General features: G+C 39.9%; 1 protein-coding gene across 1 annotated transcript in view; it reads left to right on the forward strand.

The window, feature by feature from the left end:
• Window positions 1-15,058, forward strand: part of RHPN2 (rhophilin Rho GTPase binding protein 2) — a 29,384-nt gene extending 14,326 nt beyond the window's left edge. Inside the window, exons 4-15 of the mRNA XM_027701517.1 lie at window positions 1,797-1,872; window positions 2,609-2,686; window positions 3,346-3,470; window positions 4,401-4,567; window positions 6,844-7,031; window positions 8,293-8,449; window positions 8,920-9,039; window positions 9,136-9,330; window positions 10,520-10,596; window positions 11,281-11,427; window positions 12,228-12,383; window positions 13,605-15,058. Coding sequence (XP_027557318.1) covers window positions 1,797-1,872; window positions 2,609-2,686; window positions 3,346-3,470; window positions 4,401-4,567; window positions 6,844-7,031; window positions 8,293-8,449; window positions 8,920-9,039; window positions 9,136-9,330; window positions 10,520-10,596; window positions 11,281-11,427; window positions 12,228-12,383; window positions 13,605-13,856 — 1,738 coding nt within the window. The 3' untranslated portion in view covers window positions 13,857-15,058. The remainder of the gene's footprint in view (window positions 1-1,796; window positions 1,873-2,608; window positions 2,687-3,345; window positions 3,471-4,400; window positions 4,568-6,843; window positions 7,032-8,292; window positions 8,450-8,919; window positions 9,040-9,135; window positions 9,331-10,519; window positions 10,597-11,280; window positions 11,428-12,227; window positions 12,384-13,604) is intronic.
• The last annotated feature ends 576 nt before the right edge of the window (window positions 15,059-15,634 follow it).

Raw genomic sequence — 15,634 nt, forward strand, 5'->3', positions numbered from 1 at the left:
GTTTTGGGGGTCTTTGTGTGTGTGTGTGGTTTTGGGGGTCTTTGTGTGTGTGGTTGTGGTTTTTTTGGTTTGTTTTTTTTTTTTTTTTTTGAGATTTGGTTTTCTTTTTGTTCAAGAGTGTACTGGTGTTCATAGATGCATCTGAGCAGAGAGAAGCACTATGAAAGTTATGGCTGTGGAAATGAGAGCAGGACTCCACAAGTACTATTTCTTCTTCTAGCTAAGGAATATTAAAAATACTTGGATTCTCAATGCAGGGTGAGCAGTAGGTCAGACCCCAAGGCAGGCAGAAGCCTTGAGGCAGGACAGCAATATGCTTATTATTCTCTCCTGATCCTCCTTCCCCAGTCTGTTTCAAAGGTATTTTACCTCTCTGATGTTGTTCAGTCTAAGCTCTAAATGCTTTTTATGTTTCAAAAGCTAAAATAATTCACTTATCTCTAGCTTTTCTCCAGCCCCTAAGAGCAAACAGTTATTAATAGCTGTTCTCTGAGTGTTGTGCCTACAGTCGTTAAGGTGAGGGCACACCCCTGGGTTATGGGCTGCCCTGCAGGGTTGGCATTCCCACTGCTTGCACACTCCTCAGCTGCACTGGGAAGTGTGATACCATTTCTCCTGGGCTCTGGAAATCCAGGATCACCTCCCTGACTGCTCAGTGCTCCCATGACGTTGTGGCTCCATGGGTGTGACGCCTCAGCTTTGTTAAAAATAAACATTCAATTCCTCGGAATGACAAATGCTGGTGTCTGCAGGGACAGTGGGTGATGTAGAGTTCACGAAAGTGGGACATTAGGATTTCTTTTGTGTGTGTCTTGCTTTCTTTTTGGAGAGAAAACTTTGATATAATCTGTAGCAGAAGTGTCGAGGTTTCTTCTCAAAGCTTCAGCAGAAATCAGCTCATTTGCACTGCCTGCAGTGGTGTTTTGGCTCTGGAGCCTGCAAGTCTTTTTCAAGTTAGCAGAGCCCCTTTCTGGATCATGAAAGACTCTTCCTCTCCTGGGGAAGCTCCATTCCTACTCTCACCTTCCCAAGCTGGAATTTTCACCAGTAAGGAAGCTGGCTTTGCTGATAAGACCATAAATAACTGTGAGATTTTGGAGTTGGTAGTGGAACAATGATTAGACAGTCAAACAGTTGCTTTCGGAAAACATGAAAATATTAAATAAACCTTAGAATTGCTTGATAGTGATCTGTTAAACCTACTCAAAAACCTATGTATCTGGAAGCAGTTCTGATCTTTAAGTCACAGTTCTCATCCTTATTGCCTTTTGATATTCTACAGGTTAACACTTAGCATTGTCTGGGAACTAAGGAGTTCTTGGGTTTCTTATTCCTAAACCTTTCCCTGTAAAAGTTGGGGTACTTTGGCCCTGTTTTCCCCTGCATTAGGCACACACATCACTTCTACATATGAAACCATTGGCAGCATGGAAAATACTGATTAGAACTCCTGATAATGACCATAGCTCTTACTGGGGCAGATCTGGCAGCTGTGGAGCTGAATTGCAGTAAGGAGACTTGGAGAGTCGCCTTTTCTTTTCTTGAAGGAAAAATAGGCTTAAATAGGAAAAAAATAAAGCACAGGCAAGTAGCTTTCTTTACTCTCTTCTTGAGAAGTCACAGGCCATTAAGCAGATTTTCTTGGGCAGGAAGGAATATAAATGTTAAACCAAATGTTTCCCCAAACACACATAAGTGTATGAACTTCCTGTCATCAAATAAACAAAAGTAATTAAAACAGGCAAACAGAAAACAAATATTTCTGTATATTTTTGCTTTTTTTTTTGTTTCCACAGAGAGACTTTCAGTATTCCCTTGGTACCTCTTGGCCTGAAGGAAACCAAGGAAGTAGACTTTACACTCCCCCTCAAGGTAAATTTCACATACACATCTCAGAATGAATAGCTAACAGAAATAACTTCCCTTTCAGATTTGTTTTAAAGAGGCAGAAGTAACGTATGTACAAATTATTTTTTGTTTTGCCCTGAACCCAAGATCACAATGTGTTTAAAAATTCATTACCAATTATTTGGGTCACTGCTCCTTTCTAACTAGGACAAGGAGGCAGAAAATATTATCAGAAATTCTACTTCTGAGACAGCAGAGTTAAACCAAAGTGAAGAAAAATTCCTCCTATGGTTTTTAGTTTTAATTAAGAGCATTGATTATTGATTTAAGTGTAAAGGGAAGTAGTACTGAAGGTTTTACTGGGCATAATGCAGTGATTAACCACCTTGGAATTGCCCTAATAGAGCTGACAAGAATTGGACAGTCTGTTTCTGTTAACAAGTTTTTATGGTCACTTGATTCCCTTGTCATTTTAGGTAACAGCTTTTGTTTGCCCCTTTCAAAACCACTAAGTGTTGTTGTTTTAAAACCTACTGGAGCTGGTGTAACAGGTGTTTGGTTCCTTTACATTAGAGTGAAGTTTCTTATCTCAGATATCAAATCAAATTATTAGTTCTATAGTCTTTTTGTAGTCTCATTGCTGTATGTTACTTTACTATTAACTGGAAGGGAGTAGTCACTGTTCACAATGAATTAATTTTGTAGTGGTTGCAACTGCAGAAAAAATAAGTTAATTTTAGATATTCCTTTTTTACCTTAGGACTTTATTCTGGAACATTATAGTGAAGACAGTTCTGAGTATGAGGATGAAATAGCAGATCTCATGGATCTGAGACAGGTGAGTTCAAGTATGGCACACTATGAGGTCTTTTAGTCTACAGTTACAAATAATAACATTTGTATGGAAACAGAATATGCCACTTTTACTTAGAGCTTATCATATTCTTACTGACTTCATTTCTGAGACATGGAACACAAATCTCCATTGTCTGAGAGGTTTACAATCTGAGTAAAGAAAAAGTGAAGGAAAAGATGAAGCTATGCAAAGTGATAAAGCTTCGTAAATCTTGTAAACCCGAGATTTGTCTTACCTACTTTTTTTTTTTTTAATTCAAACTATTTTAAATTTAGCAGGAAGAGTGCTGAAGTGAATGAATCTGGCAAAATATTGTAGTAGAATGGCGGGTATTTCTGTTTGTTTCCTGTATTATACTAAAAACATAGGTGTTCTCTGGAGCTTTCATAAAACACCTACAATCTTTATTTAATTAACTCTCAGACTTGCCAAACAGATCCTGTTTGCTTCCTTAGAAGTTCTGTGCAGCTGAAAAACTCTTATTTGGAATACATCCATATGACCTTAAGCTTGCTGTTCTCGGATTCCACACATTTCTGTGCTATGCAGAAGTCCAAAGGAAGCAGAGCTTTCTCCTTGGTGTGTCACTTCATCCTGTAGGTCCCCAGAATACACCTAATTTTCCTCTGTTGTGTTCCCAGGCCTGCCGCACTCCCAGCCGGGACGAGGCTGGCATTGAGATGTTGATAAGCTATTTCCTGCAACTTGGTTACGTAGAAAACAGATTTTTCCCACCCACCAGGCACATGGGAGTTTTATTTACATGGTAAGTGTGTAGTTCATGTTTCTCTTTAGTACTTTTTTTTTTTCCTTGCCCAGAACAGTGCTAATCATTAACTGTCTGGTGCTGAGTTTGAAGCCTGTCAGTATGTGTCTCCCCCTGACTCCTGCAGTGTGTGTTGTTGGGTTTTTTTAGAGTTAAGTGTAAACCTGAGTACAATACACCCCTTTCATGCTTAGAGTGAAACCATTGGCTAGATGATGATTTGGGCTACAGGTCAGCTCAAGGGCAAAAGAGGGAAAATAATCATTTTGGACAGCTACGGGTGTTTCCTGAACTCCAAACCTTCTAACACAAAATGGATGAGGAATGGGCCAGACCTTAACTCCCCTCCTTCGGTTTGTGAAGACCATTTGGGCCACAAGAGAGAAAGGAGTGACTTAATTTATTATAGGAGAATATTTACTACACCTGTGGGCAAAATTCGACTCTGAATTCAAAGATTCATGATGAAAAAAATGAACTACCATGTGGCCAGGAGGAACTGCTGAATTTCTAGTCATAAGTGCAAATAGAAACTTTAACCAGCAGCAGTGGAGAATCTGACCCTGCCCATAGCTGATCTCTGGTGACATCTGAGTAGGAGAACACAGCAGCCCATGTGGGTATTTCCTCCTCTTGGCCTCTGTGATGTGTTATAGGCTCTTCTGGGTGAGATATAACAACCTTTTGGAGGCACTGCTGTGAGACCTGCTGAAGACTGAGGCTCAAACACGGCTGTTCTCTGGCTTGCAGTGTGTGGGTTGTCCTGCAGTACATGATGGTGTTTCTATTCATCTCCATTTTCACTGGAACAGAACAGTTCTTAAGGATTCCACTTAGAGTCCCACTCTGCTCACTCAGAAAAACAGTGAGATTACCTGTTGTTTCAATGGACTCTGCCAATCTTAACACTCCCAATATTTGTTTCCCAAGGTATGACTCCTTCACAGGTGTCCCAGTGTGTCAGCAAAATCTGCTGCTTGAGAAGGCAAGTATTTTATTCAACATTGGAGCTCTGTACACCCAGATTGGAACAAGATGCAACCGTCAGACCCAGGCTGGACTTGAAAATGCTGTTGATGCTTTTCAGAAAGCTGCAGGTACACATTTTAAAATGCTGGGAAGGTCTTTATGCCAATGTTCCTGATCTCATTGTGGTGTCCTACAGTTGGCTGCGTTTCCTACTGACTTCATTACACAAAAAAGGAGGAAGAGAGAAATTCAAGAAGCCAAGTGAAGAGCTCAGATCAAGCTTTAATTCTTGATCTGTAATCTTCAGCTGTAGTCTGAACATGTAGATAAAGCCAGTGAATCCTGTGGTTAGTGATTAGTGAGCTGCAGCTCAAAAGTCCAGGTTATAGCCCTGCATTAACTGCTTCATTGTGCATTCCCTGTTTCACCAGTGTAACTGCTTTTACCTCAGTGAGAGCACATTGGTGTCAAATCTGTACAAGAGGCAATTTAAAGTTCTGATAAAAAGTCTTAAACCCTAGTTTTCCAGATGGGGATCTTAAAAATTAATCTTGCTGTACTCTCTGTTAAAAGTTGGAACTCACTGAAAGTCGACTACCTATTTTCCAGAGATTCTGAAGGCAAACAGGTTCAAAATAATCAATCTCTGTCCCAGGCAAGGAAAAATAGAAATTCTAATAAAGGGAAAACTTGAACTAACATGTTATGAAAGCTTTTGTTTTGTTGGAGGTTTTTAAATAGGTTTTCTAATTTGTTTTTGAAGTATCATCTGTGCTACACATAATGCTGGAAGACATGTCCTGTGTAATTAGTATGTACTGTAAGATTTATTTCTGCACTAACAATCTGTGGCTGTTGGTTTCCACTGTATGGGTGGAAACAGCTGCAAACCACAAATTGAATTGTCCTGAACCCCCTCTTTTGAATACACAGCTATCAAAAAAAAAAAAAATTATAGCATTTCTTCATGCATATTTTAAAAATTCTTTTTCAACTTTTGTATTTCACCTAAAAGACGTTTCAATGGTTGGGAAATTTCTCCCATTTTATTGCTGCAACTTCCATTTTGCAAATAATAATTAAAAAAAAAATCGCTGCTTTTCACTTCAACGTGTTTGCAGAACAGAATGAATTCCAAACTGGAAAGGTGTTGTTTGCTCCCACAGAACCTTTGCAGGGCCCCAGAGCAACGTGCTCAGGAGGCATTTCATTGTACCTGTGCATGGCTCCGTGACACCTCATTCTGTTGGCAGAGACATGATACAGAGCTTGTATTAACTGTTTCTCAGTGCTGAACTGAGGCACTGCACAGAGTTTGTCACCAACAAAGCTCTCTGCGGGAGCAGAAATATGTTAACAACAAAAAAACCCACGTATTTCCCCCCCTGTGCTTTCAGTTCCTTGCAGTAGGGCACTCCATCAGTACTTGGGAGGCACCTGGCAAGTTTGGGCTTAGTTTTTTCAGTGCAGAAAGGTAGAGATGGCCATAATTCAAATTTCCGCAAGGGCATATTAAAAATTAAAGTATAAGTGTAACATGGAACATTAAAAAAACACAGAAAGTGTTAGTAGGAAAATACAGCACAAGGTGGCCAGAACTGAGTGTAGTGGCAAGAAGGAAGGTTACAGAAGCTGGGACACTGAAAAGGCAGAGGTCTTACTGTTACACTTTTGCAGGATTATCAGCAATTAGCAAGCTGGTAGAACTCACTAAACCAGTTGGATGACATGCACACTGAAGGTTATGCTTCCATCTGTGAAACTGTTACTCAATATTTGCACTGCACTTAGTGTTTGTTTTTAATTTGATAACTAATAGAAATTACATTTTGGTGGAAACAAATGTCTAAAGAAGAATCTTATTTTTACCCCATTAAATATAAATACAGAAAAATTCTAGTTTACTTAGAGGCATGGAATGGAGCTTTCACTGGGGCACACAATGCACTGAGCAGCGTCTGAAAGGGAGTTTTATAATTAAGTTGATAGGTTTGTGTTTTCTCCTTCCATGCTGCTGTCACCTCTTTAGAGCTGTGCAGATTTCTTTCTGTCCCCTGTATAAGCCCTGCCTCCTGCTCCCATATACAAGTCACATCCAATTCAGCACAGCTTTATGATCCTTCCCAAGAACTGTTCCAAACAACGCTGGAGGCAGGGCCCTCAAAACTTGCAGTCTCTGTTGCTCCTCTGAACTGTAGTTTTGAGATGCCTGGGGCTGATTGATGGAAATGCAAAGCAAAGCCTGTAGGTCAGTTTAGTTCCATGTACACCAAGAATCCCTTCAGATTGCTGCAGTGCAATACTAGAAGATATGCTTTCAATCCTAATTATCATGGTACATGATAATTAAGTTCACTTGTTCCTCTCTTTGTCGTGCTAACAAAACCATTTTTTGTGATTTCAGGAGTCCTAAGCTACTTAAAGGAGACTTTTACTCACACCCCAAGTTATGACATGAGCCCAGCTATGCTGAATGTGCTGGTGAAGATGATGCTTGCCCAAGCTCGGGAGTGTGTTTTTGAGCAGATTGGTCTCTCTGGAATACGCAATGAGTTCTTCACACTCGTGAAAATGACACAGGAAGTTGCCAAGGTGAAATACGGGACTTTCAAATCTAGTCTTAAAAATAACTGTTTACAGGGCTGTGTTAATAGCTCCAGCTTCTGGTAGCATTAATGGAATTTATTAAACATTCAGCATTTATTAAAAATAACAAGGGACAGCTCACAAGCTCCAGTGAGAATCACAACCTTTCAGAAGATTAAAACGTGAATAGCTGCAATTTAAACATTGTTTTAAAACTGTTACAGTTTTTTTTATTCATAATTCGTGGAGTTCAACAGAAACATGCTGAGACACTCAGGCAGTAAATTTGCTGAAGGCTTTTTTACAAGCTATTTATGTTGCTCTTGCAAACAGTACAGATTTTGTCCACAGGACTACACACAAAAGGCCAGGGTTGTTTGTGTGGTTCCCTGTTAAGTATTAAACACAACCTGTCTTGTTTCCCAGCAAACCTAAAAAGCTCAAGTCTGAAAGAATAACTAAATTGTAACTGAGGGAAGGACCATATGAACAGAGCCAGACTGGTACCTGCAGAACTGTTTTGGGACTTGCCAGAAAATGAGGCAGGCTCAGAAGGTAGTGCTCCTACTTGGAAGTACATCCCAAAAATTGGGTCTGCCACCAAGACATTCACCTACTTTCTGAGTCATTTCAGAGTAGCAGATTAGCTGGTTCCACACTAGATAAACAGGCAAAGCCTTTCCTACCAAGCCTGCAAAGCCTTCCTGACTTACCTGTAGGGTTGATCAGCTGCTGGGGAAAGACCTTTTGGTTCTGTCAGTTGGAGAAGTTTGATCCATTAAACCAGAATTCACTGCTGGGAAAACTTTTATTTCCTCTATGTGAAGTACAGTATCTCAGTTTTAACTAGAGCACACAAACTTAAGGCTGGGTGTGACTCCACAGTTTCAAAGTGAAGCACAAACTTACTGTATAAGTAATATGCTTCACCCTTTTTCTCAACTGAATTAACTCAATCAGATATATTTACAAATTAAAACCTCTTTATTATATGGTGGTTTTATTTAACTCTGAACCCATACAGGTTTAATGACTCAGTCCATCTGTTTAAGTGCAAAATAGATTTACCTTTCTTGTAAGGGAAAAAATCAGAGATGGAATTTCAGATTTTTTCCAAACTTATTTCCAATCCTTTCTAACCATATGTTTTTCCCTCTTTGATGTGATTGCATGTGAAGTTATCTTAAGACTGATTATGATATCCCTTACTTGAGCACCTAATAGCTAATGTTATATTCTCATACTGCAATTCTGTGCTTTATTTCAGGTGGGAGAGGTTTACATGCTGGTTAACACTGCAATGAATCAGGAACCAGTGAAAGAGAATATTCCCTATTCCTGGTCTAAGCTGGCACAGATAAAGTCAGACCACTACAAAGCTCTGGCACATTATTTCACTGCCACCATTCTGTGTGACCATGAATGTAAGAATCATACTTCCTCTCTGTGTACACACTAATAACAGTAATAAACACACCAACAGTTATAATTTGGTCTGTGAATAGGACAGCAACTTTGGCACTTCAATATATGTTAAATTGTGTTCATATGTTAAATTTTCCCACTCAACCACGAGGCCATGCTCTGTTGTCTTTTACAGAAGAATGTGAAAATTTAATAAACCAACTTTAGCAGAAACAAAAGAAATATTGTATGCTACTAAATAGTTCCATTTTTATCTACATATTCTGGCATAGAAGTATTGCTCACATGTAAATGCAAGAATGATCAAGATGATGAAACTGATAAAGTTCCTAAAAACTTGAAATTCCTATCAATATGTATATAAAGAAAATTTGAGAGAGAATGTAGTAGTAACTCCACAACAATCCAGCTGAAGGAAGAGGGGAGCAGGAGGTGTGTAATGGTTGGTGTTCTGTGTCCACTGTTGCAGTGCAGCCTGGCGATGATGAGGACCAGCAGGAGAAGGCCTTGTCCCAGCTCTATGACCACATGCCTGAAGGACTCATGGCTCTGGCTGTTCTGAAGGACAAAGTCAGGAGAAAACAATTAGGTAACTGCCACTTTCACACAGTTGCTCTCTGTCATTTGAGAATTCCTTTGTGTTTCTTGCCCGTGGATGACAGCCCGTGGTTTGTGGTGTCTGCAGGGAAGGCGCATCTGCGCCAGGCCATCGTGTACCACGAGGAAGCTCTGAGGGTCTGTGGGCTCTGCAAAAAGCTGCGGAACATCGACGTTCTCCAGGAGGTGCTGACAGCTGCACACAAGCGCTCACTGCTCAAATATGCTCAGCAGGAGACAGAAGATGACTTCCTGAGCCTAATCCAGGCTCCAGATATCCTGCGTAAGTGGGCACAGCCAGGAATAAAGGAAGAGATTCTTTACAGAGAGGGTGATCAGCCATTGGAATGGGCTGCCCAGGGAAGTGGTGGATTCTCCATCCCTGGAGGTTTTTAAGATAAGACTGGATGTGGCATCAGTGCCATGGGCTGGGAACCACGGTGGGGTTGGATCAAAGGTTGGACTTGATGATCTCTGAGGTCCCTTCCAACCCAGCTGATTCTGTGATTCTGTGATATCTAACCATACATGAACATGCTGTCATATCCTGCAGCCAAAAGATTCTGCACACCTTCAGAGATCCTGGAACAGCTTGGCTGTTGTGTTTATCCCACTCTGTTTGGAGTGTCACCTGAACAGCCATAAAATAGGACTTAGCACTTCAGGGGGAGCAGCTGGAAGTTAACATGAGTAAACTCTGTGCAAGATGAGCTTTAAAGTGCTATAACTTAATAAAAATGCTTCCTTAGGAATGGCAGTAATGCCCTTAATTTAGATATATGGATACATATATATTATGCATCCGTGCATAACATAAATAATGTACAAGTATATGCTGTATATTTGTAGAGTTCAGATTCCTCACATGTTTCCTCACTCACAGAGAAATAAATTTTGTTACAGCTGTTTCACAGTGTTTGTCTCAGGCAACACTGTTTTCTGGGGTAGATAATGGTGGTTAGTTAGAATTCAGCTTTTTATGATGACTGTCTTGAGAACTAGAAAAAATGAGGAAACTTTGAAAGTTAAAATCACATGGGGGAAAACTACTAGCTGTTTCTTGAGGCACAACTCTTGTACTAGTTTGGGTTGTTAACTCATTTTGACTGCTATTGGTTTTTTTTCTACCTTAGTCCAGCTCATACAACTTTTTCCTCTTTGGAAGGAGGAGGAAAGTATGAGTGCTGGCTTTAAATACTTCTCAAAGAAAAATAAATTAAAGATGGGAATAGCATAGCTTTGTTTGGATGGATTTTTTTCAAGTTTCCTGTGTTGCTACTATGAGATCTGAAGATATTTTTAAGGCCATTCAGATATTTGCCTTACAAATTTCCACCAACATGAGGTTTTTCTACAGCCTAGCAAGAATTTAGGAGAAATTTCTATCTAGCTTGGAACGCAAGAAAAACAAAATTTAATGTCTTTTAGCTAATAGCTGAGAGAAAATTAATTTTGTTTTCTTTTTGTTTTAGCTAAAACAGAGCATAAAATAGAAACAATCGCTCCTCAGTTTTCCAAGGTGAAAGTTAAAGACTTCTTCCACAAGCTGGTATGTGACATGCTAATGCTGACCAACCTCTGCCTTTTTGATAGCAAGTATAAATTCACTGTAATGTGAGAAAAGGGATACACAAGTATTTTAGTCTGAAAAAATGATCCTGTAGTAACTGTTTTTTGCTGAACTTGTTGGAGAGATCATTCCTAGCTTTAAAGGTAGAAGTCAACTTGAGACTAGCAAAGAATAAAAGTGGCATTTGTATGTGGCTTGCACAGCATTCAGCCTTGATAACCTTCAGAAAAGTCCCATGAAGTCCTGATAGATAATTGCACACAGCTTAAAGGTGGGGAGAAGCTCGTGGTGGTTGGAGATGGGCTGCAGGGGGTGTGACCTGGATGTGACCCAGCCAGGCTTTCAGGGGGCTTTGTGTGTCAGCCAGCAAAAGGAATTGGGAATTCTGGTTAGGATCAGTAACACAGGATCTCAGAGCCCCCTGCAGCCAAAAGGTTCTGCACACCTCAGAGATTTTGGAACAACTTGGTAGTTGTGTTTATCCCACTCTGTTTGGAGTAGCACCTGAACAGCCATAAAGCAGGACTGAGCACTTCAGGGGGAGTAGCTGGAAGTTAACATGACTAAACTCTGTGCAAGCTGAGCTTTAAAGCATTATAACTTCAGAGAAATGCTTCCTTAGGAATGGCAGTGAACGTGCTGTGCCTGCTGTGTTCCCTGCAGGGCCCCCTGACAGTGTTCTCAGCCAAGCAGAGGTGGACGGCCCCACGCACCATTCGCATCCCCCAGGGAGCAGGAGAGCTCGGATTCCACCTCAAAGGGGGTTCACCAGTACAGATTTATTGTCTGGATCCAGTTTGTCCTGCAGCAGTAAGTACCCTGGGGCAATATTAACAGTTTCTGTGCAGACTCTGCCATAGTCATACACCTTAAATGTAACTTTAGCTTGTTCCTACTGGTGTGTGGAGTATTTATTGAGTTCTATACACTAGAATAGTCAATTCATATCATCTGAACGCATTTTCAGTGCTATATACGCTGTAGATTAAGTTTGGGTATCCCTGACATCACATGAAACTAGACTTGTTTTCTTCCTCTGTTCACTCTTAATGGTTAAAAAGTCACAAATAATAAAAGCAAATGTTACTCCCTGTTTAATTCAGGAAGTTAGAAGGGATAAATGCTTTAAAAAGTAGCAATAAGAATGAGGATCAGGAAGGGAAGGCAAGGTAGCATGTGCCCAAAGAAAGAGGGGAAAGAACATTTTATTGGCTTGTAACCTATTGTTCTTTTGGGGAAAATCCAAAGGGATAAAGCAGCATGCAGTGATGAGCACAGTTTAGCTCTAGAAAAAGCAGAAGCAACCACAGAAGGACAAATAAAAATAATGAAGAAGTAAACAGGGCAGAAAATATCTCATGGGCAGGGTTCATTTCCTTAAGAAGAAAAGCAAAAAGGACATAAAGAGAGCCAACATTTGAGTATACCAGAATCACATTTATCAATGCTAACTCAATAGTTGGTGTACTTGGAAAAGTTGCACGTCTGGCTAGACAATGGGTTTGTAGCATCTAGGAGGGCAATGCCTTTAGGGCAGGTACTGTATGACAACAAAACATTTTATGCATCTCAAAATTCAAGACAATAACCTGTGCACAATGTTTTGACAGTCGATGGGCCTGAAAGAAGGTGACTACATTGTTTCAGTCGGTAGCGTGGATTGCAAGTGGCTCGGAGTGAATGAGGTGCTGGAGAAACTGAGGAGCGTGGGAGAGCAGGCCCTGGAGATGAAGGTTATCAGTTGCCAGGATACAGCAGCATCTTTGGTATGTCATGAGGCAAATATGTTTTGCAGACTGGAGATGTGAGAGTTTTTCTTACTTGCCTGCTGTCAGTCCCTGATTAATGTTTGCTTTCATGTAGTCAGATATCCCACTCTGCCAGGGAATATTTAAAGCCTTCAGGCAAGTGTTCAGTTTTAAACAATCTGTTTAAACCATTGTGCCTTGGCAAGGCAAAGTAGTCTGTGTGCATAAGAATGGTTGGGTGCTGGGTTTTTTTGTAGTGGAGCTACTTGAGATTAATTGTATTACAAATTTCAAGGCATAGTTTAGTTCCTCCAACTTGTCCTGGAGGATGAAAGTATTACCCTGTTCAGCACTGGAAAAACCACAAGGAAACAATTATGGATGAAATAGAACATCCAAGACCACATGTTTATTTTCTATGCACTGTTACCATAAAGGATCTGTGAGTTGTGTATTAGATCATGGACTAATGTATGTATTTTTTATTTTGGAGAACTTTAACTGTCTAGTCAGTTACTAAACTGCTGTAGAAGCTTTAGACTGAGGGAAGGTCATCACAAGATTTAAAAATGTTAAGCTCTAAATAACTTAGTTGATGTGTGAAAGAACCTGTAGTTCAGCTAAATCCACTACTTCATGCTCCTGACATTCCCTGGCAAACCCAGGCACTGAAGCAGTGTTGCCTTAGAAGCCCTCAAGGTGCCTTTACTGCTGTAAAGAAATTGATTTTCCTTATTAAGAATAAGGAGTTACACACCTGCCATTCCAAGCTGCAAACTGGAAACAAAAGGCTGGAATATAATCAGATTGCTCCAGGGCACAGCTAAGATAAGACACAGAAGGCTGTGCCTTTCAGATTTCCCAAAAGAATGTCCCACAGCAGCTCTTGTTGTCCTAGTTGGGATCACCATGGAACCTGTCCAGAGGCAGCAGATTTGTGCAAGAACTACATACTTCACCTTGGTAGAGAGGCCAGTGTATATATTATATAGTTACCCTAGAAGCAATAAATGCTTAATGACCCATGGAAAGATTCCCAAGTTCCTTTCTGCTGTGCAGAGGATACCCTTGGGTGCCCGTGTGCCAAACCCCGGGAGCACAGCACTCCCACGGGCTCAGTAATGTCATTAGCCCAGAAAGCTGCCCTGCAAAGCTGCCTGCACAGTAACCTTTTGTTACTGTCACATTCTGACCCAGTTTGGGTGACTGGTTCTTACAATGCTTCTCTTTTTCCTACAGCATAGCAAGAGTGCAACATACTCTGTGGGAATGCAGAAGACCTACTCTTTAATCTGCTTAGCCATGGACGAGGATAAAATCGATCAGACCAAGAAAGCCCCACTGAAACTCCCTTTTCTGAGTTGGGGAACGAAAAACAGACAGAAAGCTGCAAGCACCCTCTGCCTGCCTTCAGCTGTGGCTGGAAGTTCTCAGACTAAGAAGAAGCTTTTGCCCTTCACACTTTTGAACACGGAAAGTTCATTGTACTGAACCTTCCAGAAGGATCTGTTACGTGACGCTTCTGTTTCAGATGTATATAAAAATCAATTTTATCTTTATAAAAATCGATTTTATCTTTATATATGTGTGTATAAACTCAGACAAATACCGTTGGACTTCATTTGCCTGGGCATTGAGACACTGATGAAGGTCAGAGCCTGGCAAAGACTGTAAAACTGAAGTATTTGAAGGTCAGAATGAAGTGGTTTGGGAGGTATGCAATAACAAGATGTAGAGGATAGAATTGCTTACATGAGGACTGGATTCCTTTGGAATTTCAAAATACAGTTTATCATGACTAATTTTTTATGACTATGCTAGATGGGATTTATTTATTAAAAACTTGATGCTGCATGCAAAACAATAGGGGACACCTTAAAGGATGATTTTGTTCTTAAAGTTTAGAGTCAATAAGAAGTCACTTAACACTACTTTAATCTTAAACCACAAATGAGGGAGAATAATGTTATTCAGAGAAACTAACCTTGTGCCAAGGGGTGGTGTCATAGCATTGTGGTTTTTAAGCAGACACTTGGTACTAGGTGTGTTCTGCTGAATAGGTAATTTAATTCTGGAAGAGAATTAGAAGGCTTAAAATTTAAAGTATCTTCTGAACTCCAAAAGGCTTGTCCTCTGCTCTTTTTCTAGGTTACATTTTAAATGCCTGCCGATGCAATTGTTAAAAACAGGCTTTATTCCAAATGACATTATTTAACCTACTTACCTTGAGACTTGTATCTTATTAGTCTTGATAAAATGAATTAGCTGTGAAACAAATCTCAAAATTGACATATTATGGTATATTAATCAAGAGTATATAAATTGCAGTGATGAGGAAAAGAGTGCTCGTGTAAGTGGCAGAATATTTATTTACTATCATATCAAATCCTTCTGCCCTTGGAAAAATTAATGAGCAGCTATACATATATAGTAAGGAGGGAGACAAAAACATAACTGGTGAGCATTTCTTTGAGATTCTTCTATTTTCTAAATTAATTGAAAATAGCTAACACTGTAGTGTTAGTTACCATTGCTGTCTACAGAGTAGATATATGCTGTTTGATACTCAAAACTTAAAAGGGGAGAGTTTGCATCTTGGTGTAAACTTGAAAGCTGTCATTTATTTTTAGTTTCTTATGTAGTAGGTGTAAATATCTTGACATTTATTTAAGAATAAAAATCAGATGCTGTCACTTAGTAGCTTTTTGATTCTGCTACAGCTTGGATGATACAGTATAATTTACAGGTTTTTGCTAGTTACTGTTGCTGTGCCTCGTGTGTTTCTGTGATGTTGCTTACAAATATCTAAGAAATGTTCTTAAAAGTTTATATTGGACAGTACAGGAACTTAAGAGTTTAAAACTGGCTTCCTTACAAAGAGTATAAATATATTTCTAGAGTTTCCCTATAAAGGTTACATAAAAAACTTAATACTCTTTTACGCTCCCAAGCACCAGTGGGCAGATACTGATAGTCCATACACAAGAGATTCACTTTGCATGTGGAGCTGAATTGCTCTCCAAGTAACAAAATCTTTAGCAAAGTCACTTGAATGCCCCTTCCAGCTCTTCATTTCTCTCAACCCACTGTTCCAGTCCCCTTGCAGATATTTTCCCTCTTAGCTGCATCATTAACTGCCTTCTTCCTCCCATCATCACAGTCCTTGGGGAAAGGTTGGGGCGAGGGTCTTCTTAAATTTAAAACACCCTTCAATTGAAGTCACACCTTCTCTGTTTTCTGTCAGCTAACTAAAGACTCATTCTACACTG

This window comes from Neopelma chrysocephalum, unplaced genomic scaffold (assembly GCF_003984885.1).
Source record: "Neopelma chrysocephalum unplaced genomic scaffold, ASM398488v2 Primary Assembly neopelma1_159, whole genome shotgun sequence".
In the NCBI taxonomy this organism is placed as follows: Eukaryota; Metazoa; Chordata; class Aves; order Passeriformes; family Pipridae; genus Neopelma; species Neopelma chrysocephalum.